Source organism: Hypomesus nipponensis, chromosome 16 (assembly GCF_054491055.1).
Source record: "Hypomesus nipponensis isolate SF chromosome 16, ASM5449105v1, whole genome shotgun sequence".
Classification (NCBI taxonomy): Eukaryota; Metazoa; Chordata; class Actinopteri; order Osmeriformes; family Osmeridae; genus Hypomesus; species Hypomesus nipponensis.
Genome location: NC_140376.1, coordinates 3167501 through 3195414, shown reverse-complemented (window position 1 = coordinate 3195414; position 27914 = coordinate 3167501). Strand labels below are relative to the sequence as shown.

The following is a 27914-nucleotide window of genomic DNA, read 5'->3' as shown; positions in this document are numbered from 1 at the left end:
GAGGACCTCTTGGGTATTGATGATGTAGGTTACACAGGGCTACTCTATAACACATTTATCTCTGTTTCGAAAACGCTTGCTGTTCTGTCTTCTCAATTACCTGTCGTGGGTGTATTGAGTGGTCTCATGGGGGGTCACATGGTAACCTCAGGATGCAAAGTATTTTGCTATATGAGCACAAAGTACTTCTGCTTTCACACCTACTATTTAAAAAACTGTCTTTCCAGCATATTCATTTGTTACCTCCTGAGTGTCTGTTAAAACTAATCTCTGGCATATGCTATGTTTAAGTTTATTCCAATTTAAATCTTTACAGATTTACAGGATTTACAGATTCAGTGTCTACACTGAGATTAAATGTTTCTGTATTCAGTATTCAGTTGTCAGGCAGTGAGTCGTGTGTTAAATTACCCAATAACATTTAATCAGAAAGACCACTGGCTGTAATTGGTTGTGAGGGAACCTGAAACAACTATATCAATATGTTGTGCAGAAAACACAGAAAACACGCTTGTCAAATCCAGCTAGGATTCAATGAGTTTCCTTTTATAACAGAACAATTGACAGGGAGGGGCAAAGTTTACTGGGTACCCACACAGAAAAAAGAATACAGTGACATCACTCAGTCAGGAGGGAGGGAGAGAGGGAGAGAGGGGGAGATGGGTAGAACTAGCTGAATATATTACACAGAAGTGAGCTTAACAAAAACCGCCCCAGCCTGGTGTACCTGTTATTAAACAAGCATCTCCATTTATGAGTGTGGTGGAAAGACTGGCAACATGACAGCTCTGTGACAGTGTGTTTGGCTGGGAGCGCCCAGTGAGGGCTAATGTTGACTGAGGTGTTTTTGCCAACCACAACACAGGCTGAGCCTTACTGGCCAATCAGATCGCTCTGAGGTTAAGAGCCGCAGCTGAACTAACACCACTCAATCGTTTTGTTCCCTGTTTTATAGAAAAATTTATGGATTGCTCTCCATTCCTCTCCCCTCTCTGCCCCTGCCTCCCTCTCCTGTCACCTTCCTTCCTCTCCTCATCCCCTCATCTCGTCGCCTCGGTTATTATGAGTGTAATCCTTGAGTTCAAACTGACTGAAACCAGCAGAAGACCCTATGTAGTTAATGCAGAAATGGGTTTTCCATTCCTGCTGATCTGCGACAATCACGTCTTAACAAGCAAAGAAGATTCGTTTCACTTTGCCGCTCTTGTGTTTCCTCTGTATTGATTAAAGGCTGTGTGGGTAAGCACATGGGTCTCATGCAGTATACTTTACGAAAGATTCCCATTCAAGAGCTCTTAATCTTGTTAGTTATCAAGGTGTCTTTCTCCTTGCTGTAGGGAAGCCCTGTCTGGCCTGGGAAGGAGGACACAGTGAGGAAGAAGTTGGGGTTTTCGGTGCAGCGCATGGCGATGATCTGAGGGATGGCCACGTACACCAGGTTGGCAGCCATGACAACCAGGAAGGCGTCTCCAGGGATACGATAGGGGGCCATTGTACGAGAGTGGAGGGAGCCTCCCATATGGGCAAACTGGCACTGTAGTGGAGAGAGAGAAAGAGAGAAGTGACCATGACTAATTACCATTCTAGCTCATATGACGGATAACCACAAGGTAATTTAACTGATGAGCATCCAGGTTACAAGACTGATAACTACTGGGGGCACTCAACAGAAAAATCACTAAGGTCACGTGACTCATAACCACTGAGGTCATGTGATGGATCCGTATCTCAGTGAGCGTACCTGGGCCATGGCTCCGGCGAAGAACACGCTGAGGTCAGGCACCCAGTTGCAGCCGGGTTCCACCAGGCCGTACACCAGCGCCCCCAGGATGGGCACGCCGTAAAACAGGAAGTGCAGCATCTAGGAACAGAGACAGAGAAATGGTGGTAAGATGGAGAGAGACAGAGAGACAGAGAGATGGTGGTAAGATGGAGAGAGACAGAGCGAGAGAGAGATGGTGGTAAGATACAGAGAGACGGAGAGACAGAGCGAGAGAGAGATGGTGGGAAGATGGAGAGAGACAGAGCGAGAGAGAGATGGTGGGAAGATGGAGAGAGACAGAGCGAGAGAGAGATGGTGGTAAGATGGAGAGAGACAGAGAGACAGAGAGATGGTGGTAAGATACAGAGAGACAGAGAGATTGAGAGAGAGATTGAGAGAGAGAGAGATTGAGAGAGAGAGAGAGAGAGAGAGAGAGAGAGAGACAGAGAGAGAGAGAGAGAGAGAGACAGAGAGAGAGAGAGAGAGAGAGAGAGAGAGAGAGAGAGAGAGAGAGAGAGAGACAGAGACAGTGTTACACTTCCCTCACAGGGGAGCTCTGACACCTCAATGGACAATTAATACAGTCCATCCTCATCTCCGGTAGAGCTGGACCAGGGCTGCAGCAGTTGTAGTACCCACACAGAATACAGATGACCACCACTGCAGCCCACACACTCTTAGAAGTGACTCTCACTTCAGTGGAGAACATTTTTCAGCATGAAAGTCTGTTTACTGCAGGTGTTGCCGTGTGGACGTACACCCCTGAGCAACGGCTTTCATTTGGACTCTGCCGTCTGGATGAATCCTAATGAACTGAGCCCAGAAGCTGAGAGCCAATCACGAACGCCCTTCAGTGTTTGCGAGCGTGTCTGCTTGCTGTGGTTTATCACCGTCAATGATTAAAAAGGTCGGTCAACGCAAGAGCAGTGCAACCCTGAGAAATCCCTTTCTGGATACAGAAAGCACACACACACACACACACACACACACACACACAGCTTTGGCAAGCTCACAGACATGCCATTACACACACACAAACACATACAGCCTTTGCATGCACTCAGACGTGCAGTGACACAAACACAAACACACACACTCACACACACCTCTCCCACCCACCGCGCCGCTGGGCTCAGAGGAAGGATTAGCTTATCAACTTCTCAGCATGCGGCTCCCTGCGTGATCGATGAACCGCCATTGTGCCAGGACTGGAGCCACAGCAAGGTCTTTGGATAACCTATTGACTCGTCTAAGAACCCCCGACACGACTCAAACGGGGGAAAAACACAGCTTGCCAGATGAAGGAAACCTTCGGGGGCTGTGATTCTATCCAGTCACCGCAGTGCAGCTCCAGACTAACAAATGAGAGGGACACATGGAGGCGGTGGCCTCTCGCCCCCAACTCATTGTTGCTGTAATGATGAAAAATAGCGGTGTAATCACTTCTGGGAGACACGCAGAGACACTACGAGAGAGAGAGAGAGAGAGAGAGAGAGAGAGAGAGAGAGAGAGAGAGAGAGAGAGTGGTAAGAAAGAGGTAAGAAAGAGCCACTCTTCTAGGAAGTTGCTGCTGATCTCACCCAACATGGTGGCTGGGCGGGCATGCGCTTACTTCGACCCCGAGCGAGGCTCGGTCGTTAACGGAGGCCGCGGGCGCTGTGCTCGGGTGTGCCTGATGTCTAAATTACCCACCATAACCCTGGGGTAGCCCACGGGGTCCTTCAGGTAGGGCTCGTACTGCTTGAGGTAGATGGTACAGGCCTCCAGGGGGGCGTCAAGAGCCACCTGCAGAGGGGACACGGCAGGGAAGGGTTAGTCTGTCCGCACAGCTGCTGCTATATCTAATGTGGTTAGGTTATTTACGACACGAATAACACCTCTTTAAGGGGAGAAAGTACTGCATCGGCTGTTCAGGGTGAGTGCGGATCTTTCGCTGCTCACAGCATGAGCAGCTAACCAGCTGTCTATTGGTTCGCACGCCACATGAATATGAAGCTTAGTGTTAGGCTCTGCTCCCTGTAAATACTCTCCCACACCTGACCTGGAGCTGAGCACACTAGCATTCTCTTCATGTTTCACTTGACGGAGAAGGAACTAGTGAGAAGCCATGGCCAGGAGCTGTCTGATGTCATAGGGTGGAGCATTAGGAGGAGGAGTCTCGTGTCTCACCAGGCCCCTGAAGATGGTGAAGGCCATGGCAGCCAGCGCCAACAGCACCAGCATCAAGTCCTGAGGACGCCAGATCAGCCTCATGCACTGTACGAACATGGCCTGCGGAGGGAGAGGGGTGAGTTTCAATAGTCTGATGAGGTAAAAAAAAAAAAAAAAAAAAGACAATTAGCTAAGGTTTTAATAGATTGTTTTCACCTGATTCCCCATTTTTCCCCGAAACACTGTTTAAGGAGTGGAGCTTTGAGATGAAGGAGCAGATTCCAGAGGAATAAACATTTTCTACATTTTACACTTACGTTGTATCCACCAGTCAACTGCTTGGACTTAGCGCTGGTGAAGACTGAGACAGCCCCCCATACAGGCACCAGCAGGAAGGGCATGTTGAGCCAGAAGGCAGGGCGAATATCTGACCCTTGTTTACCTACCAGGGAACAGAGATGAGGAGAGTAAGACAGAGAAAGAGGGAGGGAGGGAGGGAGGGAGGGAGGGAGGGAGGGAGGGAGGGAGGGAGGGAGGGAGGGAGGGAGGGAGGGAGGGAGGGAGGGAGGGAGGGAGGGAGGGAGGGAGGGAGGGAGGGAGGGAGGGAGGGAGGGAGGGAGGGAGGGAGGGAGGGAGGGAGGGAGGGAGGGAGGGAGAATGCTGTTGCTTCATCCCAGGGATTCTAGAACAATGAGTTCCACGATACTTCCAAAAGTAGAGCATTCTATTTTTAACCGTGTTGAAAGGTGACATGAGTCTTACACACGCCACGTTGACGAGGCTCTGCCAAAAGAGGATCACGCAAAACACATATTTAAATGATTTATTCTAACCCAGTTATGACTAATTAATTTTAATCATGGCAACATCTTAAGTAAATGCATGACTGGAAAACAAAACGTTTTGGTGAGAACGACACCAGAGGTCGGTTTGATTCTCCGGCAGACTTCGGCATGCCGTTTGAAACTTCCAACAACAGATGCCTTGTCTATTTTCCCTTTGTTCTGTGAAATACAAAAGCGAGCGTGGGCTCTGTGTTCCTCTGCTACGTCTAAACTGTGACACTGATGATACGAGGCAGGCCAGATGTTCCATTGATTTCCAGGCTGTTGTGCTGGGATGGAGGAGGAAAGAGAAGCTCACCTACAACAATACCGGTGACAAAGATACTCATGTTAGCCAGCAGAGACCCGGCCCAGAAGAGACCCATGATGCGATAGTCCTTCCTGGATGGAGGAACCACAAAGTCAGTACTTTGACTATGCATGTCTTCATTTGTTTTTGCATATCTACATAGAACTACTTACAGTATATCAATGAGATACACTCACAATAGAACAATTCACACTGCAAAAAAATACAGTTAATATTTATCTACAGTAGAAGGGTTTCTAACGTCTAACCCAAGGACTTCTGTAGGACGGGGGGGAGTACAGTAGTCTTGGACAGACTCAGGAGCTCAGCATTATTCTCAGGTTCCCAGACAAGCATGTTCGAGAGGTGTGTGTAGTCACCGAACCACCTCTGTTACAACCACTCGGAGATGACGAGCTGAAGGCCAGGCAACCCTCACCTCTCAGTGATGCGGCAGATCATGAACAGGTACAGGATGAAGTGCACGATTCCGTCCCAGTAGCACATCATGATGCCGTAGGCTGTTCCCAGGTACGGCTCCCCCTGCAGGTGGAGGATCGGTACTGTCAGGAGAGCTATGAGGCCAGAAAGATCTTGAAAAAGGGGACCCGTATAAAAGATGGCACACAAAAGAAGACATTATAAATACTGACCGCTTTCTGGTAAAACTCCATGAATCCAGTGATCCAGCCATCGTGTTGCAGGGCACTTACAAGGTCGATGACACACGTAAAGGAGAAAACCGCAAACGCTGTGGAGACCAGGACAAAAATCGATATGTTTTCATATGGAGATGGATGAGAGAAAGAGAGTGGTAGAACGGCAATAATTTTAGAAAGTAGTTCATTCTAAAGCAAGTCAACAAGGTCATTTAAATGCCTCAATTACACTGAAAATGAATTGGATTAATGTGTAACTGTTTTTCAACAAGTTCTTGCAATTAGCATAAACTGATTGCATTTGTAAAATATTTCAGCATTGGTAAAAGAAAAGCCTTTGTACAGTATGTTGAGGAATTCAGCTCAGAAAACTCAAGTTGTTAAGCAGCTCTAGGGAGGGAACAATGATCGTTATGCTCCCATTGTGGTTATGATAAAGGGTGAGCTTATCCTCCATGTAATTACTCAATCTGCACTGTCTCACTCTTTCATAAATCGAATAACAAAGTTCTTTACTTCTTGTAAAGACGCTCTGACAAGACTGGATTGGTGAAAAGCGCAACTTCTTTTTTCCCCCTCATGAGACTCCTTCACTATGTCTCTCTCTTTTTACCCACCCCCTCCTCCTCCTCTCTCTCGATCCCTCTCTCATCTATCTGTGTTTAAAATATTTCCCTGCTACCAACCAGCTATTGATTTCCAGGGCTGTGGAGAGAGAGATAATGATGTCCTCCAGCAATAGAGGTTGGAAGGAGATTTATATTGGGAGCTGTGGGCTGAGTTTCCCCCAGGTTAAGAGCCCAGCTGTGAGAGTGAGGGCACCTCTGCCAGGCGTGGAGACAGACACCGGGCCTGGGCCTGCAGCCTGCAGCTCCGCCTATAAACCATGGAGACACCTAATCGGAGGCCAGGGACGGAAGTTGCCAGAGAAGGCTCCAGTTTGCTCCAGATAAACTGGAAACGCAGTGCTGATGCAGACACTGGCTCCCTCCTCCATAGTTGACAACTCTGACCCTTTTAAGGAACTCTGGATGGTTAACTTCCATTGATTAACATGTACTTATTGTGACACTTAACAAGACGTATTTACACAATTCTTTTGGAGCCGGCAAGACGAGGCTATGACGACTCGTACGTTTCCAAGCACTGGAATACTGTAGGTTTACAGAGACTCTGTAAGAGGCACAGACTAAATGTGTTCTCCCTCCATTTTTGTCGGACGTCCTTGTAATGACCCCACCGTGCGTCTGAGCGAGGGGGAGGAAGGGTCTCTCACTGATGATCAGGCTCCAGCGCCGTATCCCCTCCTATCTACCTTCCTATTCTGTCGTCCAGTGATTAACACTGATCGTGACACACACACTGTCTGCTGGGGACCCTGTGGCCCAGTAAGCTCCAGGGAGGGGGGTTATCTCCCAGGGTCTAACAGGGAAGACGGCAGGGAGGATTATGGGTCGGTGTTGTGGTGAGGAGCCATGCAGAGACCCCACGGGTGATCCTGGTGGGTTGGAGCCCTGGAGTGCTGGCATGGCCGTGGGCACTGGACACTCATGAGCGCTTCTCAGACGACGTCTGGAGATGCAGGAATGCACCGTTGTCGTTCCGATCAGGATGAATCGCAGTGGAATCTATCCTTTTGTTCTTTCAGAAGATACTGATGATGACAATTTAAGTACAACATTTCACGATGTAGAGCTAAATACAATTTGCCAACACTATGTTGGGCTGGTTAAATCTTTGGGCTCTGATAGCATAGCAGAGGGCTGTCGAAACATGAGTTGGGAAAGCCTGTCTTGAGCTACTGAGGTATTTAATTTCACATGCCTTTGACGTATGTCAAGTTATTTAAACAGTCGCTACTATGAGATTGTGTGTGTGTGTGTGTTGTAAAAGACCACATTGTTGGTGCCCTCCACGTCATCAATGTTACAATGCCAGTCTGGTAACCAGCTTAACCAGTGATCCTATTGTAGCTAAGAAGATTTCAAGGCTTCAGCAGACTCACAATGAAAACAATTCATCTGGCTCACACGAGGGCATAAGAAAATCTGGAAATCGTATAAGTTCGCTGGAATCCAACCCAGCAAACACCGTAGTAAACGGAGAAACGTTTCTTTGGACGTTTCAAAAGCAGGAAAGTTGAGCTTGGAAATATGAAGCATGGGAATGTTGTGAAATAAATAATCAGAGATCATACAATACCGAAGAATAGGAGGTCTTTGGGTGGGTTACGCCATGCCATCAGGAGGTACACTAGAAACACAAACACCAGCACTGCAGCACCGACCTGTAGGATGACATAGGGTCTGCAGGGAATTGTGGACAGAGAGGGAGGGGGGACAGAGAGAGAGCGATAATAAGATGTTAGGGACAATCAGTGTTATTCAAATGCTATCGTACAATGTCTCCATACTTTCAGTCTGTGCTTTTTAAGGAGCAATCTCCCACCAATTTTCTGCCTCATTCTCTCTCCCAATTAGTTTCTATCTAAGGTCTCCTCTGGTAAATTAATGAGAGGGATGAATGGGAAGACAGAGGCTGGAGCCTTCATGACGCCATAACACCCAGAGCTCAGGAAGGAGTGAGAGAGTCTTGGATGTGTGAGTCACTGAGGACAGGAAGGGTTGCATTGCTACCCAGGTAAGAGGCTGACAGGGAAAGGGGCCCCTGGAGAGAAGGGCCCTGGAGGGGGGCACCCTGGAGGGAGAGACCCTGGAGAGAGAGACCCTGAAGGGGGGGGGGGGTCTCTCCAGAGGGACCCTGAAGGGGGGGACCCTGGAGGGTCGCTTTGGGGCGAGTGAGCTCCAGGTTTCAGTCACCACAGCATTAAAGGCTTCAAGGCGTGATGGATCCAACTCAAGGGTCACCTACGTTATTCTGCAGCGATACCTTCAATCATCCAACAGAGCTTCTTTGATGATAACATGTCACCACAAGTGAAGACATGGGATCTAGGAATGAGAAAATTGAGGAGAAGTTGGCGGGTAGCCTCCTTGTGGTCTAGCTATCGGAGCAAGGGCATGTAAGGTCCCCTGCATCTCCTGTTCGGTCAGATGCCACTATCGCAGTGCTAGAGAAAGATGAATGTGCTCGGGGCTTCCCCCTGTAAACAGCATTCCTCTCCAAATGCGTGTGTAGAGGGAAACCAAACAACAAGGTCAAAGGGAAGCTCCCTAGCTGTACCTCCAGATAGAAGATTTATGCACACAGAGCTGTTTGTTTGCAAAGCGACACAACACAGTGCACATTGCGTGTCAGGAGCAATTCATCAAACTCCTCCTTGCTGCCTGTATTGATTGTCAGGATACACAGACTGCCAGCTTCACCAAAGATTCACCAAGGGGGAGGATGACGTGTGCTCAAAAAGAGAAAAATCTCTCTGATAGGGGAAAGATAGAAGAGTGGTGAATCCATAACCATCCTAACTATAGCCTGCAATTCATTTTTGTTGAATGTTGTTCGTGTTTCAGCCCAAAAACATCCATCATGTGTCACAGTTCATCCTTTCCCAACTACAGGCCTGTATTCGCAACAACAAAACACGTTTCCATGGTTTGCCTCAGATGGCTTGCATGGAATTTGACTTCGACATTCAATAGGCCTACACGAGTCTTATAATCTGGGCAATTTCACCATCATGACATGGGTTTAGACAACGAAATTACGAGTTGGCTAACACAAGTACTACTCACTGAGTATTAGAGATTTTGAAAAAAAAATTGGGAGGGGGGGGGGGGGGGGGTGAATTAAGAAATCAGTGCGGTCGACTCACGAGCTGGTAGTGCCATCAAGCGGTGAGAAATAGAATGTTCCGCATTGTAAAGGTCATTACCTGCACAATTAAGTTGAGAAGACGTAGCCTACTATTATCGTCCTATATTAATATATATATAATTACTTATAAATCTATCATATTAGTGTATACAATCTATCATACATAAGAGACGGCATTCGAGTCCGTCGTCATCCAATGGAGTTACGTTGAAATGATTGATAAATACAATCTGTGGAAGAAAACAGTTGAAAAAACCTTTATGGTTAAACAACCTGTTTGATTAGAAAAGTGATCACTTACTCTTGCAACTCCGGAACATTGTTCATAGTATAGAGGACCCCGAGGGCCGTCAAGGAAAATAGGAAAACAAATACTTCCATATTTTCAAAAGATGGAAAAACAGTCCCTGGATAAATATCAGCCGCTGTGAAAAAAACAAAAAAACATGCAGGCAATCGATCTTCAACGATCTGTACTAACTTTACCTACTACTATAACGTTAACTATGTAGGCTACTATGTACAATGTAGTCTAATATCTATTTTCTATATTTGAATTTAAAAAATAAATAAACAATGACACCAGTGTTGATTGGTTGAATGGGTAGACTATTAATATCGAACACAGTGAGAATTTGCAATAACATTCGTAAAGAAGAACACGAACTCTTACCGTCTGGCTGGTCTTTGGGTGGATTAATCAAGTTCTGGCTTCCCTGGAACAAACTCCGCGTTAACAAGGGGAATTATGACCTGGACACAAAGAAGCTTTTAGGGCAAGTTATGCAACTTGGTTTGTCAGAGATTTACATAATTCGTATCAGATGTGGTCCACTTTAAGCATCTAATTTTTAACCGCAGTAGCCTACATTGCGTTTAGCTATATGGGCCTAATACTGCCCTTTATGAAATGACTGCGCATTGATTCTGAAATCATTTTAATCTTGACATCATTTGAGTAGGTATAATAGACGTGACGCATTGTGTTCAATTCAAACTTATCAACCCAACCCAAATTTAGGCATAATTACCCTTCAAAAGTAATTGAATTGATTTAGCAACCCACTCAGGGTGTCTTTTAGTATTATGGAAATGGTTTGCAGTGTTGACGTTACATGTTTTGTCCAGAAGAGGGCGCTACATCCAAAAACACCAGACTGCTCAAGGAATTATATATAAAATATGCATGAAGAGGATCCATTATAATTTTAAATGTTTAAATATTGGATGACACATATCTCAGATTTAAGTGTGATCCCAGGCAGCACCATGCAGGATCTGCACCTGGTACTTACAGAAAGATTATAGTATATGTACATACATACATACATACAAACATACCCCATATACATGCGTGTTTGTGTGTGTGTTTGTGTGTGTTTGTGTGTGTGTGTGTGTGTGTGTGTGGGGGGGGCGGTCCATTCCGTCACGTAGGTAGCATGGTCCATTATTTTACCCCAATTACATACTTGGGCACTTTTTCACTGCTGTTTTAAGGATGGCTGTTGTCACAGGACAGACTTGACTAAACACTGTTCTGTCCTAACCTGTCCCCTGTCGACATGCTTGTGAGAGACAAACACTACACGCACTGTGCTCCTCTTCATCCCCATTCCATTGTTGATGAAAATGGGGACTGTTGTGCCAGGAAGGCCTTGGATATATTTACTGGAAACGACTGGACCTCTTCCAGTTGCATCGTTCGATACGTCATTGGGTAAGGATGCACGTGACAAAAGGAGAACAGCAACAAAGACACACACACAAGCTGCAACTCCTATTGGTCCATTATCAAATACAGAAAAATACAGATAAAATGAATATAAAAAGTGCTTAATATTCTCCATATCTGTCAAATTGATTGTGGGCATTGTGGAGGTCATTAACAAATAATCATTTTGATTGGAGGGTGGAACCTGGAAGAGGGCAGGTGACAGCCAGCTTGTGTTGCCCAGTGACTCAAGTAATGGTGTTAAGTACACATTTATAGGCTTACATACATGGGAATAAACACACTCACAACATAATATCCCTATGACTGGTCTTGTTAAGTGTTTCATAGAGACAGAATACTATTCTGTAGCAGAATTAACCTACTCTGATGGTTTATCCTGCTGTTCTGATAAGGTAACATGGCCATCTATGGCCTGACACATGCAATCAGATCCAGTCCAGACATACTATTTTCAACTAGGGCGTAGCCTTGAAGCAAAGGAATAGGACAATCCCTTGTCTCACCTGACCCCAGCACGGTTCGTTCAAACCTAGTCTACATAATCTAATGGGTACGTTGTTGTCGCTTAATGTCATAACCAGCCTGACCTGTTCAGTTTTTCGACATATATTACAAGGATGATTTAGTTTGATCAGAAACAGTCAAATGTAGTTACACTTCATCTCAGCTACACAGAAGGACAGGGAGCTGACATGACAACCATAAGCCACGGGCAACTGGCAATAAGGCATTCTTGTGTGACGACAGCAGCGGAAATATCTCCCTTGGATTGGCAAAATGGCACCGTCTCTATCAGGAAGTGAAGAAAACAACTGAAAAGAATAAGTTCGACCAAATTTCACGTTTCGATCTAATACAGGCGCGAATTCGATTAAAACCAGAAACATAAAAGAAACTGGGATTCAGAATAAGTAACACGTTATTGGTAAGTGTAATTCAAGGTTATCAGATACGTAAAACTGTGTGCGAACGACATGTAGACAGCTAGCCGAGCTAGCAAGACTGAAAACGCCAGCTAGCCAACAGTCGTCACAGCTATGGATAGTATGCTAGCTGGTTGACTAACATTAGCTAGGTGTAAGCAAATATCATATTTCGCTTTATTATTAGTATAACGCTAGCTATCAGATGCAACTTGCATTTTTCGTTTTTATCAAACGTATGTCTTATTTGTTGTAAAGTGAATGTAATTTTCGAAGTTATTCGTCGATACCGAAATGTAGCTAGCTCTAGCTAGCTAACTAGCATGCGAGCTACTGTGGCTAACCACAGCTTTGTCAGGAGTAGTACTCCTGATAGTATAGCTAGGCTAGCTTGACTACTTTCTTAGATCTTCTATCTAGCTGGCTAACGCTTGCTAGATAACGCCTTGATAATCGTTTCATATTTGCCTTTCCTCGTTTTATAGAATAGTATCTAGACTCCATGTGAGGAATCATTGTTGCTAACCAGCTAGTCAAACTAGACCCGTCTTGGATAATTTGCATCTTCTGTTATTTCTAATTCATGTTTTCGTTAGCTAGCTTAATTGCTAATTTTTGTGGAGAACAACTGAAATTCATTTGTATCAGGGTTTATGTATTACGATATTTCCTGATATTTGTTGTGCTGTCGTATTATCTAGTCAATATATTGTTCATTTTCTAGATTATGAAAATCACACTATTGGATCAGTTATCAAATGTGTAGTTGCTTAACTCAGGGAATATTCTGTGTGGTCTTTGTGTGCCAAACCATTAACTAGCCTGGTTACATTTCTTGTCTCTCAAAGGACTCTTTGACCTTTCTACGTGAATGCTCGGGTTCACGGACTTGTGGTTGGAAGGCAGATTCACAATTTTTCTATAGCCAGAGACCTGTCTGTACTTGTTGAGAAAAGAAAAAGTTGTCGCTAGCAGTAGTTTAGTACAGAAGCGCTGTGTTCTTCTCAGAAGAAGGGGGGTAGGGGTGGGGGGTGCATGCATCTGTAGCCTACATTTCAGAGTACTGACAGCTGTGTTGAGCCATGGCCCCCCCTAATCATCAGCCTTACTCGACAAAAAAACTATTTATGTCACTAATAATGTAGGCATCTTTTATAATGTTGATATGGAGAGTAATATATTTACCATGTCTCTGGAATCTTTAGAGTGAAAACACTCAGGGGACATTAGCCCTAAATGCTGGTCTAAGATATTTGTGCAAACAAACTAAATGTAAGCAAGAAAACCACTTGTACTATCAAGCAATTCTATTGGCATTTCTAGTCGCACAGTTTGATATTGTGGCACAACTGCCAGTGTGTAAAAGATAGACCAATACAGTCTGACCTCAACACAGGTTTCCACGCCAATTTTTAAATCCGTACAACGATTTCCCCTCAAGTCAAGAATGCAATTTGATGATTGAAGGGTGAATGACTCCCAGTATTCCCTGTTAACCTTCTGCCTAACTCAGTGGGGCGGTCAGTGGCCTTGGTGTCATTTGGATCCCTTGCCATCTTTCTCCCATTACTCCATGATAATGGTAGCAGACAGGCTGTTTTAACCGTTAGTGTGAAGCTGAAATACAGGCTTGAAAACCACAGGCTTCCTTCTTCCTGCCCCCAGAACACCACTGTGGATCAATAGATATTTGTTCTCTCTGTTTGCAAGTTAAAAAAAGGCCATACACTGTTCTTTTGTTCTGTCTCGTGATGCTGGATCAATCTGTCACAAATATATGACAAATATATTTAACAACCAAAAGTACATCAGAAGACTTGATGAAATGCATCGTGTTTTCAAGCATGCAGTTGCATCAACAAACACAGTGATAAAGCTCGCCTGGCCAAATCAGATGAACGAGCTAGCCCGTAACAGTATTGACTTGAGCTAACATGCAAATCACATTCTTTTACCAAACCTTTGATGACATGTTTAATTGGTATTGCCGTGTGTGTGTGTGTCTGCGTGTGTGTGTGTGTGTGTGTGTGTGTGTGTGTGTGTGTGTGTGTGTGTGTGTGTGTGTGTGTGTGAGAGAGAGAGAGAGAAGTCAATCTGTCTGTTGGTGAACAGGCTCCCCCCACTGTGACGGGATCTTGAAGGCCACAAGCCTTGGTTGTTGTTGTTGAGAGCAAGCAGGAGTCTGTTGGGACTGAATGCACCCAAACAGCCCAGAGCTCCTCCACTCCTCCTTCCCTCTTTCTTTCTTCTTCTTTTCTCCCCTTCTCTCTTCCTTCTCTCACTCTTTTGGCCTCTCACCCTCTTTCCATCTTTCTGTCTCTCCCATTTCCAGCGCTTTCTTCTTCCGCTCATATCTCTCTTTCGCTTCCTCTCTCTCCGTGTCTTTCACGCTCTCCATATCTTTCCCTCTCTCTTTCTCTATATGTCCTTCATACTCTCCATTTCTCTCTCTTTCTCTCGGGCATGTTTTTTGTTGTCCCCCCCCCCCCCCGGCTGGTGTCAGTGATAAATCTCATTTACGGCCTCTGGGCTGATTGGAGAAAGAATGAAATGTGGGAGTGGGTGAGGTGGTGTAGAGAGTAGAGTGGTGGTGCTGCTGGTATTGTTAGAGGAAGGAGGTCAGGGATGGCTAATGGGTTGGACTGTTCTGCTTTCCTCGAACCTGGCCTTCATTAGGTAATAGTTCATGTATTAAACATGAGCTATGGAAGGAGACAAGGCCAGCTTCTACTTTTCCTAATAAGAAGGCTCCACTGTTTCTTATACTGGTGTCAGAGACACAGAGCTCCTTTATAACAGGGTGCTGGGTGATACACCCTGGCCGGTGAGCTGCGCATGCCGCCCAAGAGCTGATCAGAAGATGATTGAAATGCAGGGGGGGAACGTTCAATGGCAGGTCATTCAGTGGGCCGCTGTAAGTTAAGAAGTAGGTAAACATCCTTGGCTGCAAAGCAAACACTGCACTCAACATGGCGGAAATATTAAAGAACTATGCCCATCAACATTGTTGGAATATGTGACATTGGCCTAGTCTGTGTTAAAACCTAGCCTACAACTAGTGAACCTATATCTTCAGGTCTTTAGACTGTGAAGAGACCCGGATGAAATAAATTGCAATGATGAGAGTTTGCGTTTGATCCGTAGTTTTGCCAATAGAACAATCAGGTAAGGTCAACTTCAGCCGCCTAGTGTTGAAAACATCTGCCATCGCTCATCTTAACTCATCATGTACGAGTGTGAATGAAAACAGGAAGAGCTTGTCAAGATTCAATTCCTCTCTGTTTAGACCTACGGAAAAAATAAACCCAAAAATGCAATTTACCGGTGCGAGTGACGGCATCTTCCGGTACTTACTGGGAGATTCTCCTGGGCTTTGTTGCTACCTGAGATGTGCTGAAAGAGGAGCTGTCAGGCCAAATAGTGTCCTGGGGCCAAATACTGTCCAACCTGACGTCATCATGCCGTTCCGAAGCAAGGACGCGTCCGTCGCTATGCCGACCTTAAATTCCTGAGATATCTACGCGTGCTAGCAGGAAACTGACATGGTTGCTATACTGGTTACTATATAGGAAGTTTTGTAATTAGGCTTATTTAAACCAGTTTATTCTACTCTACGATTTAAAGTTTTCACTCCTTCGATAGCTAGTGCTAGCTAGCTAGTTGTTTTAGTCGAAAAAATTACTTATTTAGCATCCATTTTAACTGACCGGGAACTCGGGAAGGCAACGCGAATAGTATTCTACCCGCGCGCGTTGCTGTCTCGGGAATGTCGAACGAGTGAAAACTTTAAATAGTAGGGTAGTAAATAGAGATTAGTAACCAGTATAGCAACCATGACAGTTTCCTGCTAGCACGCGTAGATATCTCAGGAATTTAAGGTCGGCATAGCGACGGACGCGTCCTTGTTTCGGAACGGCATTGTGACGTCAGGTAGGACAGTATTTGGCCTGACAGTAGCACAGGAGCGCAAACTCTCTCCCCGTTGCAGGTACCGCCCTCAGTGCATGGGCGTTCCTAGGAGATGGACTCATGTTATTGTTAGGATTCCTTTTTTAATTTTAATTTTATTTTTATTTAGGGTGGGGGTTCAGGAGGATAATCTTGTCTCATTTTTAAACTCTCCACATCATCGAGAAGTTGTGCCAAAGGAGATCTGCGTAAAACAGACTTTTGAAAACGCATACTTTTAAGGTGATTAGAACAGTCTTTTTCCAAAGAGCTTGAGTTTCAGCTGCCCAACATAGGAATTATAGACAGGAGTGGCTGATGATAATGATGGGGGTCCTTGTTCCCTGTGGATCTCTGTCATGGCTGCAGAGAAGAGAAGGTCAAGGGTCAGGGTCTGGCTGCGGCTGCACAGAGAGCAGAGCAGAAAGCCGATAAGCCCCCTGCCTCTATCCAATCCCACTGTCTGTCAATAGCTCTGTCTTACTCTGTGTGGTTCAGAGTCGGTTAGAATAGAAGTTCATGTTTACATCACTTACTCTGGTGTCTGTCTGTCAGCCTGTCTGTCTGTCAGCCTGTCTGTCTGCCTGTCTGTAGTTGAGCATTCATCCCCAGGTCTCTTCCCCCCACCCCCCCCCCCATCTCCAGTTTCCAGTTGCTCCATGCTGTCTTGCAGTGTGAAGCCAGTCTGGCTCTCTAGTGCACTCCAAATGTCATAGGTGCCCCATTTCTCCCAAGTCAGTCCCTAACAGCCCAGTCTGGGCCCTTTCACAAAGTCTAATGGTTCCTGAGGCTGTTTGATTGAGCATGATTCAGCCGTATCGGTGCTTTCTTGGCAGCCAGACCCGACCGCTGCGGGCAAAGGGAAGACGTTGTAGACTTTCTGAAGAAACCGACGAGTGGAAAGATCACAACAGTCTTGCTTCTCTAATCTCTGAACCCGCACTTTTGTTTGTTACTCTGAAAGGTCTAGGGAGAACCACGGAGGCAATGCTTTGGCCTCTTCACAGAACTACAGCCTACTAAACCCCCAAACTTACCTCTGGTGTTTAACCTCCAGACCTGTACATTCTATTAGGCTCTGAAGGTCTGAGATCTAGAGTCCTGTTACCTGGATTAGAAGATTTTTTTGCATGCAGGCTGGCTGGCTGGCTGGCACTGGGCTGTCTGGCTTGCTAGTACCGTAATTTTCAGACTATAAGGCGCACCGTAATATAAGCCGCAGCAGCTAAATTGAATGATGTGTACATATATAAGCTGCACTGGACTATAAACCGCAGGTGTTTTAATGTTTAATTACCATATGTAATTAATAGTCGGGAAAGAGATGGCTGCTTGAGGAAGCTCCCATGTATTAACCGTTAGCCGTTAGCTGTAAAAATCCATAGATTAGCCGCACCGTTATATAAGCCGCAGGGTCGAAAAATGCGACAAAAGGCCCGGTTTATAGTCCAAAAATGACGGTACTCTTTGTGCTGTCCTGAAAAGCAGGACTTTCTCCAACCCACACAGGAGTTCACTGGCCTCTGCCCTCCATGCAACCCAACTCTTATTTTGTGATTGCTTAACACGCACATAAGCTGTATGTGTTACACACTGTGTGTGTGTGTGTGTGTGTGGCCCACAGCAGATTCAGCCCAGTGGGGCGTATGCAGCCTTGCTGAACACAAGGCCCAACATCTCGTTAACTCCTCCCCAGTTCAGCTACTGTAACTGCGTGTGTGCCAACTAAAGTAGCCCTCACCTCTCTTTCTCTCTCTCTTGCTTTCTGTCTTTCTCTGTCTCTCTGTTTCTGTCTCTCTGTTTCTGTCTGTCTCTTTCTGTCTTTCTCTCTGTTTATGTCTCTCTGTCTGTCTCCCTGTCTCTCTCTCTGTGTCTTTATTTTCTTCTTTCAGGCAGCTAGGAAGTCATTTGCTAATCCCCTTGCCTGTCTTGGACTGGATGCTGCTCTGTGTCTCTGTCCATCTCAGCCACGTGGACACACAGCAAGGACCAGAGTATGCCTTCAGAGGTCAAGCGTGGTGTGTGTGTGCGTCCTGAGTAGAGATGGCAGGAGGCATGGAGCTGCTAAGTAGAGGAGATCTCTCTCCTTCCTCTTTGATCTTGGCCAGCTTTGATCTAGTGGCTGCTGGTGGTGGGTGTGGGGGGGATGTGAAGGGGGGGGGGGGGGGTTATTGGGCCTTCATTAAGCCCCTCTATGCTGGTGGTTTCTTCCCCCAAACCCCTCCTCCTCTCCTGTACTCCACCACAACAAAAGCCCCATTCTGACTCACCAGAGGAGCTCTATTGGGTTCAGGCTTGCCAGATTAGTCTGTGGAATATCACACACTGGTCTTCTCCGGCTGGTGACACAGTCACAGTCAGGGTGTCACTTCTGAAGTGGTGAGCACTGTGTGTGTGTGTGGAGGCGTGTCATTCTGGGTTTACTGTTTTGACTAGAGGAAAATTCACACCTACCGTCACAACCCCCCCCCCCACACACACACACATAGTCATAAATACCTTAATTTGAGCAGTGTTCCCACCCAGGCATCTTAACAGTCATCTTACCGTTATAAAAGGTACGCATGTGCGCGCACGCGTTAAATATTTGAATGGAAGAAACTCGATAACCAAGAACCTAGCTCTTAAAAACTCAATTTGTTGCTGTCGGGCTCGTGTTTGATAAGGCTGTCACTTGATCATTTGGCTTTGTGAGTCTGTCTTTGCCTCAGCGCTAAGCTCTTCACAGATCTCTGTGTCTCCGATCGTCTGCCTGATGGAACGGAAAGCGTCACCACGTGTTGAAAAGCGTCCGATTAATAATGCAGGCTGTTTTGAATGACGGATGTGTTTCCAAGGGAAGTCACTTGTTCCTTTATATGAATTTTTCATGGCGTGGCTGATGAATTTATCCTCGAGTCCGGCCCTGATCCTCGAAAAGGGTGATCAAACATGTTACACTCTGTCTCCGTCATTAAGTTAAATGTGATTTGGGGAACGTTTACTGGATGGAAATGGGTTGGGAATGCCTTTTGAGGTGGTTTGGTATTGTACTGGAGTGAATGCCATCAGTGTTGGAAGTCTGAAGTCTTGGCAGACCGGACTGAACAGGTGAGTGTTTGAGCGTGGGCGTGGGTGTGTCTCACGCTCTCGTCATGGGAACGTGATGATCTTCACAAGGCGGTTAATGAAGATGAAGCCAAGCCGGGTTAGAGGATTGTCGTTTGTTTGCGTGTCTTAAGCAGGATGAATGCTAGGGAGTGAGGGATGAGACGATGAGGGCGGTGGAAGAGATCACACGTGTGGGGGATGGAGAGGGATGAATCTCCACCCCCGACCCCCATAGGTTGAATGAATGAACGAATGAAAACCTTTATTGCCCCGGGGGGAATTTGTTCTGCACCAAGAGCTTGAAAACAGAGATGCATTCAACACAGCAGACAGGACAGTACAGTGGACCTAGCATTATTAAAAAGCACACTGCGACAATAACAGCAATGGATGGGTTTAGTAGAGGGGCTAATAGGCTGGTTTCCTTTGAGACCAACACTGTCCAACCCCTTCAGATTCCCAGTCTAGATTCCGGCCTATGACACGGTCAGCCCTGGACTTGTACCATAGACAGCAGCAACTACCTGTTGTTGTTTAATGTGTGTGTGTGTGTGGTGCACTTTTTTTTCCACTCTCTGTGCGCGTGTGTGTGTGTGCTGTTTTTTTTTTTGTCCTGTGCGTGTGCGTGAGATCCTCGTGAGTGCTTAGCTGTGACTTAGCAGCTTGAGGGAGTCACTCTTCCCTGGAGTCGTTCCATGTGCTTCAGCTGACACAGGCTCTGCTGCAGTGACACTTCACTGTGCCTGGGCTCTGTTGATCCCTGTGGGCCCGGGCCCCTGGCCATGGAGTCTGCCTGGCAACATACAAGCAGCTCATTTCTCTTCTCAAATATGATTTTTTTTTTTTTTTTTAAGTCAGTGTCGATAAGCTTTGAGCTTGTCGTAAAGTGTGTGTTAACGCGCTCGTGTGTGTGTGTGTGTGTGTTAATCCCTCAGATTTAGGTGTACAACAGACCACCCAGAAGAGCAGATTAGCAGATTATACCACTACGACTGGCTTTTTTTTCTCCAGCAGTCTTTTTCTGACACTATTACGCTGCCCTCCTTGTCTCCTCTCCATTCCTCTACCACCAGGAACACTGCATTCAGTGGGTTCCAACACCCATACTACCATACTAGATAGTAAGCCCAACGTTGCAGAGCAGAGTTTAATATTTTGTATAGTTCGTAGTATACTGGTGTAAGTATTAGGGATGTAACGATACACTCAGCTCACGATACAATATGTATCACGATACTGGGTGTACGATACAATACGTATCACGATATTTTGAACATTTTAAATGAAACTGAAATTCAATTAACAAATGTATTTCCTAAACATTTTCAAAATGTTTCTTTGTTGTACATACAATTTAGTTAACTCAGTTCAACAATTTCTGTGAATGCAATAAATGTGCGATCGACGCAGGTGCAAAGTAGGTCGCGTGCCGGTAGCTCAACCAATAGGATCAAACAGACGTCGTATTGTAAAAGAATTGCCATAACTATACGATACATATTGTCAAATTTTTGTATTGCGATATATTTTTTCACAATATATTGTTACACCCCTAGGAAGTATGGTATTGGGACGCACCTTTTGATTTGGAAAGTTTCCTGTGTTACCGTCAAATGGGTCCCCAGCATCTTGGAGTACTTAAAAGTCTTAATAAAAAGCCCAGACACAAGCCAGTACCTAAATAGCAGACATGCCTTCAAAAACCAGGAAAGGTAAATAGATGTCTCTCTCAGCTAGGCTAAATGCATATAAACAACCTCATTTTTAGCCATTCTCTATTATTCTCCCTCGCTCTCTCTTGCTCTCGCTCGATCTCTCTCATTCATTTTATTTCGTTTGCCCCATCCCCTTCCCCCTCCTTGCCATTCCAGTAATGATAAGAGTGCCTTACAGGAAGAAGACATCTGGGAGGCAAATAATGATCAGTATCGATTGTCCTCGGAGCCATGGGGGCTGCCAAAGATGGACACCTCTCCGTTGCTAGGAGACGTTTGTTGCCGCGCTGCTGCCGTCGGCATGGCGAGAGAAGGGGGATGGTAGTTCTCATGCAGGGAAGGCAGGAAGGGGGGATGAGAGAGAGAGGGAGAGGGAGAGGGAGAGCACCTTGCATTGCCAAATCTGTATATGGATAAGTAGCCTATGGTTGTCAAGGGGGGGAGGGGGGAGGGAGGGGGGGGGAGATGGAATATTGGGATGGACAACTGGCGAAAAGAGATAACGGTGAATGGATAGAGATGCGGGCTTGTGTTTTTTCAGTCGATGAAGCCGTCAAAGGTGTCTCGACTGTGGAATTTCTGCTTCACACTCCTCCGTCCCTGCCCAGCCTGTTTGTGTCGTCTGTTGTCCTCCACCAGACCCATCTGGAAGCTTCCACCAGGCCTACTTCCTCTGTTTTGACAGTGTCAGAGCTCAGCCCCGTTCCAGAGGCTACCCCCTGCTACCACTGATAGAGTTCCCGGTCTTCCTGTTCAATCCTCAGAGGTCATGTACGCTGTTCCTCAGCATCAAACGCCAAGGCTGAACAAGACCTCTATTCATAACCTCTCTAGCTGCCCTTAGTTAGCATGGACTGGGCTTTACAAGGTTAAGCTGGGCTAGGCTAGGCTAGGCTAGGCTAGTACAAAGACCAGCTTGTGGAGACCCTCATCTTAACTCTGTCAGGATGTACTGGCACCCCCCCCCCCCTCCACCATCCACCCCCCCACCCCCTGGTGAACGCTCCGGAGCGTGGGGGAAGGTAAGACTTTCATTTCCAATGAAGCCAGGGATGTGTGGGGGGTTGCAGACTTGACCCAGCTATGACAAGGGCCATGAAGGAAGTTCCCATTAAGAGGTCCTTATTTGAGTTTAGTCTCACATCCACATATCAACCCTCGCAAATCTATATCTCGACCGTCAAATTCTTGTACGTGAATAGCTTTTGGATTATTGTATTTTTTTGTGTGTCGAGAGAACCGAAATTCAGTCGAGAGTGAGTCTCTCATTCCTCATTTTTCGGGGGGTTCAGGACTGGATGTGGGTATGGTGGCATCTCGTGAGGCCAACTTCCCGATTAGGTCTTCCCGTTTCCGTAACAACCCGTCATACGAGCATGCGCAGCGATTGACATGTGGTGTCAACAGTCCATGAGGGAAATTAGGACTGTCGGTCAAGGGTAGAGGGAAGCGAGGCCTAGACCTCTGGCCCTGACCAGAGATCGACAGCGGTGAAGGCATGTTTGCCGCGGAATAGACTGACGGCATGTCTCAGTTGGTAACCCTCCAATCAGCTCTGTCTGGGGTTGTTTTGATTGGTAGCCGGGTTCAAATGCGTTATCGGTCATTTGTTTTAATTGGCTCTTATGAATGTGAATTGTAATTAGTTCGTTACTATAGGCCCCGGGGTGGCATGGGGGGGGGTTAGCCTCTACGATATTCAGGAGCGTAAATGTGATGAGTTTTTACTCACTTTCAGCCTGGCTGTAACAGCACTTCACCGGTGCCATATGACTGACGGCTTCATCTCTCCACACGCTGCTCGTGGCCCTAGAACTCCTGTTAAGTGCCGCTTCAATAGGAATATGGGATTAAACTAACTGCTTTATTTCTCTCTTCTTCCCTCTCTCTCCATCTCTACCCTCCTTGCCTCCCTCCCTCCCTGCCTCCCCGCCTCTCTCCTCCACCCGTAGGTCATGGAGGTTGCTGGGCGGTGTTAGGTGGAGTTCAGCAGGGGTCAGAGGTCAGCTCAGCCAACCAAGGGTGATGTGTGGCATCTCAGTCTGACGCCCCCCCTCCCCTCAGCACCAGTCATGGACGGGGAGAACTACCTGCACCCCGAGGGGCCCCAGCTGGACAGCAGCCTGTTCACAATGGCCTCCTCCAACGTGGAGGTAGATCTCTCTAACTGTCTCTCTCTGTCTCTCTCTCTCGCTCTCTCTCTCTCTCTCTCTCTCTCTCTCTCTCTCTCTCTCTCTCTCTCTCTCTCTCTCTCTCTCTCTCTCTCTCTCTCACTGTCTCTCTCTCTAACTGTCTGTCTCTCTGTTTCTGTCTCTCTCTCTCCGTCCCTCTCTCTCTCTCTGTCACTCTCTCTCTCTCCGTCCCCCTCTCTCTCTCTCTCTCTGGCTCTCTCTCTCTCTGGCTCTGTCTCTCTCACCATCAAGGAGCCTCTATTTATAGTGGGTGTTGCGCCCAAGGGACTTTGCGTCTGCACCCAAGATATTCAATGTACCATCAGACCATGTATTCTGCAGCTTGAGTCAGCCTGCTCCTTTTGAAAGGTTGCTTTGCAGGCCCCTTGTCTTCATCAGTGTTCACTGCAGCCAAACATAGTCAGCACACGCCTCGGCGTGGACTTTGAATGAGAGGGAGCTGAGGGTGGAAATTCTGAAGACGACTGTCAACAGATCCCCCTGCCTCGACTAGCCTGTCATGACTCCTGCCTCTCATGACTCCTGCCTCGACTAGCCTGTCATGACTCCTGCCTCTCACGACTCCTGCCTCGACTAGCCTCTCATGACTCCAGAGCATGAACCCGAGCGGTGACAGCCATGCGTTTAGAGTCAGGGTGCCTCGCTGAGGGCCTCGTGGCGGCCTGGACAGGAACCCAGACTGTGTCAGACTCGGTTAGTGGTTTCTGGTTCCTGTCCTGATTCAGAGATCCAGGCCAGGCTAATGACATCAATGCCTTGTCTGTGTTCGTCACCTGTAGGGGACTTCTGTGATTTGTAAAGCCTCAGCGAGACCAAGGTAAAAAAATTATATGTCAAACAAACGCCTATGGGAGTGACTGGCCTTTTCACACAAGGGTGTGCATTGAGGGAAAAACACTGGTGGAAATGAAAGTATCACTTGGGACATTGGGGGAAATGTTTGTATATATACCAAACCTTCACTTTGTCGTCAACGTTTCCTGCATATAAAAAAAAAAAAGAAATAAGGTGTTAGCTTCTGTTGTGTATTGTGTAGCCTTACTATAAAACATGGTTAAAACAGCTGAATTGCATCGCCTTAAAGAGTGTCCACAACCGGCCAGTGAATAAAGGAAGCCATGTGTGTTCTTGTGTTGCAGACTTCGATGTATCCCTCTGGATCCTGGGCCTACGCACAGCAGGCCGGATACAGCGCCCACTGTCCTATGCAATCTGGAAACCAGTAAGTAACCAGTGGGATTCTCCCCTCCTCGCCCGGCCTCTTCTCTCGGTCCGACCCTGAACGTAGTCCCTGTTCCTCCCTCACGTGCCCATGCTGGGATACGACCATCGTCTCCAAGGGTGGTTCAGGAGCATTTGGCATCATCCTGCCGTTACCTGAGCGCTTCCCGTTTAAACTGCGCTCTCTTGGTAGAAGCTTCACCCCCTGGCAGGACAGACTGCCATGACTCGAGGTATCTGAGTGTCGCAGGTCAAAAGACAATAGCTGATAGGCTGATCTGCAGCGTCAGGCCATAGCTGATTGGCTGATCTGCAGTGTGCCGTGAGCAGCTTGTGTTGTACATGTCGCTCTTCCCTGCCGAGGGGGGCCTGGGCCCCCGGCCCTCTGACGCTTTATTAGATCTCCTTCATTTCCTGTGTGGGGACTGCCTGGCGTCGGGCGACCTGGGGGAGAGGAGGAGGGGGGGGGTCGTGTCTCTGCATCTGGCAACCCTGCTTCATGTTCTCTCTGTTTCCTTGGCCTCTGCCTCTTCTCAGTCCTTACATTCAAACAGTCACGCTGTCACACATACACAGACCCTCCCTCCACCCGAGCTTTCTGATTTACAAGACCTCTCCTCTTCCCCTGCCGGCTGGCGGCTGGTTCTTTGAAAGCATAGTGGGGACTACAACTCCGATGACGCCAGCGCTAGGGGTCTGTGGTTTTTCACATTGAGTCAGAGGCTGTTTCAACCGGCGTCGTGCGTCGAGCAGAGTCTTCTGCTCAAACGTGGCTGCCGCTGTAATGTGTGTCTCACCATGAGGGGAAAACGGCAGCATTTCCAACCTAGCCTGGATGCTAACTGTGTTCCTTGGGTCCCAGCTGTAGCTGGGGACACGGCCGTTTGAAACCATTGTGAGAAGGAGGTTGTGACATGTTTTAAATTGGTGAGAAAGAGAAATCGACGGGTGTTTATTCACCTTCAAAGTAACCATACGATTCTGCTTTGGCAGTAGTAACGATGCTGATTTCCCTTCAGCGCTGTCCAGGCCTGACAGAACGACTGGTCACGTGACACGAGGAAATGTGAATGGGCCAATCTGTGTTTACACTCTGGCTCTGAGTCAGGGACCGCCAGCCTGTCGTTCTATTGACGTCATTTACACACACACACGCAGACAGGGGATGTACATGAGCAGGACACAGTGTGTGTGTGTGTGTGTGTGTGTGTACGCTTCAAATGTGTGTTTAAGGCCTGATCTTTTAAGCTGAGCTAACGACAGCCACTTGCTGTCTTGTCCCTCAGCTCTCGGTGGGTTGGCCCTGTCATTTACTCTGCAGTAAAAAGCCCACTGTCCACCTCCATCCCGTTAACATACACCTCAAAATAATCTCCCCCTCCAACACAGCACCTCTCTCAGTTGACACACACAGAAACACGCTATATTGAGATCCCACCAGAAGTTCCCCTCTACTTTTTTTTAGGGGAATCTGTCCTTGTTTGATGATGTCACACTTTGCTGCTGTTATCTCCCCCCTCCCCCATCTCCCCCACGATCCAGGCACCCTCCACTGTGCCAGGGGGCCCTTTCTGGTCGACTGGCGCTAATTCGAACGAAGCCCTGGTGGTCGCAGGGTGTGGGTGGCAGCTGTCACATCCACAGGGCTGTATCTGAGCTGGTGATTGGTCCAGCTGGTTCAAGTGAAGCCAGCCTACCAAGGGGGTCAGACTGTAAACAGCGGCTGGCCTCCAGAGCCTGGGTACATTCTGCTTCAATTTCACAACGAAACCACAGTCATCCAACACCATCGACTGATACTCAAACGTGATAAAGACTCTGTTTCGGAGTGTAAAACTGTTATTGCTCCAGCCTGCTTAAGGGTCTTAATACATAAAAACGCCAGTCCTTGTTTGTTTGAATAAAATCCAGATTTTTACCAAATCCAGATCTCCGAGGCAGATTTTTCAGAATAATACCGAGCGAAGACTTTAAGCTCTTTTGATGTAATTGCTGTAACCGTGTTTGGGATGCGGGTTAATCAGTTTGCAGTTAATCCACGGGTGACATGATGAGTCGTCCACAGGGACTAACAGGTGGGTTCTCCTTCGCCGCGGAGACTGCCCATCAAAAAGGGCAGTCTTAATCAGAGCCCTGGGTTTTTTTTGTCTTGTGAAGACTTGTTTATATCTCGGCTGTTCTTCCTGAAAATTTGATCCAGACGCCGTTTATTCCTGGGTAGCGGCGTGGGAATCAATCATCCGGGATGACGAGAGAAGCCTCCCTCTGTCCCCCCTCTGTCCTGCTGGGTTTCAGCCTGCACGCTGCGCTGCAGCACCAGACCAGGGCGTCATGCGAGGGGGCCATCCACACAGTACTGAAAACCCCAAAATGGAGTCAAGTGGCTTAGCGGGTAGAGCATCGGGCTAGTAATCTGAAGGTTGCCAGTTCGATTCCCGGCTGGTGCACATGTTGTGTCCTTGGGCAAGGCACCTCACCTTACTTGCCTTAGGGAGAATGTCCCTGTACTTACTGTAAGTCGCTCTGAAGAAGAGCGTCTGCTAAATGACTAAATGTAAATGTAAAAGGCTCTGGGGCCCAGGGTCTGTGCTGTGCAGGAACGCGGCGTCCTACACCTGAGTCTGGTCTTGTCTGCCAAGCCTGTCCTATCACTGTCTCATTAGACTGCAGGGCGAGGGCGGGGATTTCTGCACTTGATAAGGCTTACGCCACCGCGCAAAACTCCTAAAGACCTGGCTAGCTACCCTGACACACAGAATGACTGGATACTTGATTTCTCTCTCTATCTCTCTCTATTTCTCTCTTTATCTCTCTATTTCTCTCTCTGTGCCCTCTTGCTCTCTGTTTCTCTCTATGTCTCTCTGTTTCTCGCTCTGTTTCTCCTGTCTCTCTCTCTCTCTCTCTGTGCCCAATGCTTACTTCCCCTCCCCTATCTCTCCATATCCCAATGGGTTTCCCTCTAAACCAGTGTCCGGGTTGCCCCGTGCTGCTATGACCCCCCCCCCTGAAAAGGGACCACACAGGATCAGGGAGGATCTCTGCTTCGTAGCATGATCCCCCCCCCCCCCCCCCCCCACCACCCTCCCCCACACACCACTTTACGTTTTACTTTCATTCTGACAGTGCGAGAGTGTGGGTGTATGCGTGTGTGCCAACGTAGTGCTTTCATGCTGCTGTCATCACACCAGCACTCTGCTGTCCTGGTTGGTGACACAAACAGAAAGTCAAGAGAGGGTGGGGTGGTTGACGCAGATTTAGCTCACCTGGTTCCACAGAAGAGTCCAGCCAGTTTCCCTGGAATCTTGGCTGGTGATTTTCCTCTCGAGCGGAGTTACCAGGAAGACGGGGAGCGTGGAACCAGCAGAAGAGGGAGCGTGGGAGGGGGGGAGAAGGAGCGGTTGTTCATATGGAGCCTGGAGCTCTGAGAAGGACAGAGAGGAACTTCAGGTTGTGTTGTGTTTCGGCGTCCATGTCTGTGGACGCGGGTGTCGCTCTGCTGGGGGGAGGGGGGAGGAAGGCAGCATGGTCGACGTTCAGTCAGGGTGGCTCTCTTGGAATTTGGAACCAGAGGAGGGGTATGGACTTTCTACCTTGCACTATTGTGGTTTTT

At 47.3% G+C, this 27914-nt stretch overlaps 2 protein-coding genes across 3 annotated transcripts in view; one reads left to right on the top strand and one right to left on the bottom strand.

The window, feature by feature from the left end:
• Positions 1 to 519: 519 nt before the first annotated feature.
• On the bottom strand, positions 520 to 10257 carry tm6sf2b (transmembrane 6 superfamily member 2b). Its single transcript, XM_084676035.1, has 11 exons — positions 10154 to 10257; positions 9782 to 9905; positions 7909 to 8012; positions 5701 to 5798; positions 5487 to 5590; positions 5057 to 5139; positions 4231 to 4355; positions 3932 to 4033; positions 3455 to 3547; positions 1742 to 1861; positions 520 to 1534 (listed from the first exon to the last, which is right to left on the bottom strand). Exons 2-11 carry the CDS (start codon positions 9859 to 9861, stop codon positions 1286 to 1288), a joined length of 1158 nt encoding a protein of 385 aa, XP_084532161.1. The 5' UTR covers positions 9862 to 9905; positions 10154 to 10257; the 3' UTR covers positions 520 to 1285.
• Positions 10258 to 11871: 1614 nt separating this feature from the next.
• Positions 11872 to 27914, top strand: part of sbno2b (strawberry notch homolog 2b) — a 51621-nt gene continuing 35578 nt past the window's right edge. For both annotated transcript variants that reach the window (XM_084675742.1, XM_084675741.1), the window contains exons 1-3: positions 11872 to 12140; positions 22844 to 23044; positions 24223 to 24305. In XM_084675742.1, coding sequence (XP_084531868.1) covers positions 22964 to 23044; positions 24223 to 24305 — 164 coding nt within the window. In that variant the 5' untranslated portion in view covers positions 11872 to 12140; positions 22844 to 22963. The remainder of the gene's footprint in view (positions 12141 to 22843; positions 23045 to 24222; positions 24306 to 27914) is intronic.

Excerpts from the sequence above, each read along its gene's own strand:
- tm6sf2b (XM_084676035.1), bottom strand. The coding sequence starts at position 9,861 with ATGGAAGTATTTGTTTTCCTATTTTCCTTGACGGCCCTCGGGGTCCTC. Across the intron at positions 5,799-7,908 it reads CAAAGACCTCCTATTCTTCG|CGTTTGCGGTTTTCTCCTTT; the intron begins GTATTGTATGAT and ends TGGTCTCCACAG. Across the intron at positions 1,535-1,741 it reads TCGCCGGAGCCATGGCCCAG|TGCCAGTTTGCCCATATGGG; the intron begins GTACGCTCACTG and ends TCTCCACTACAG.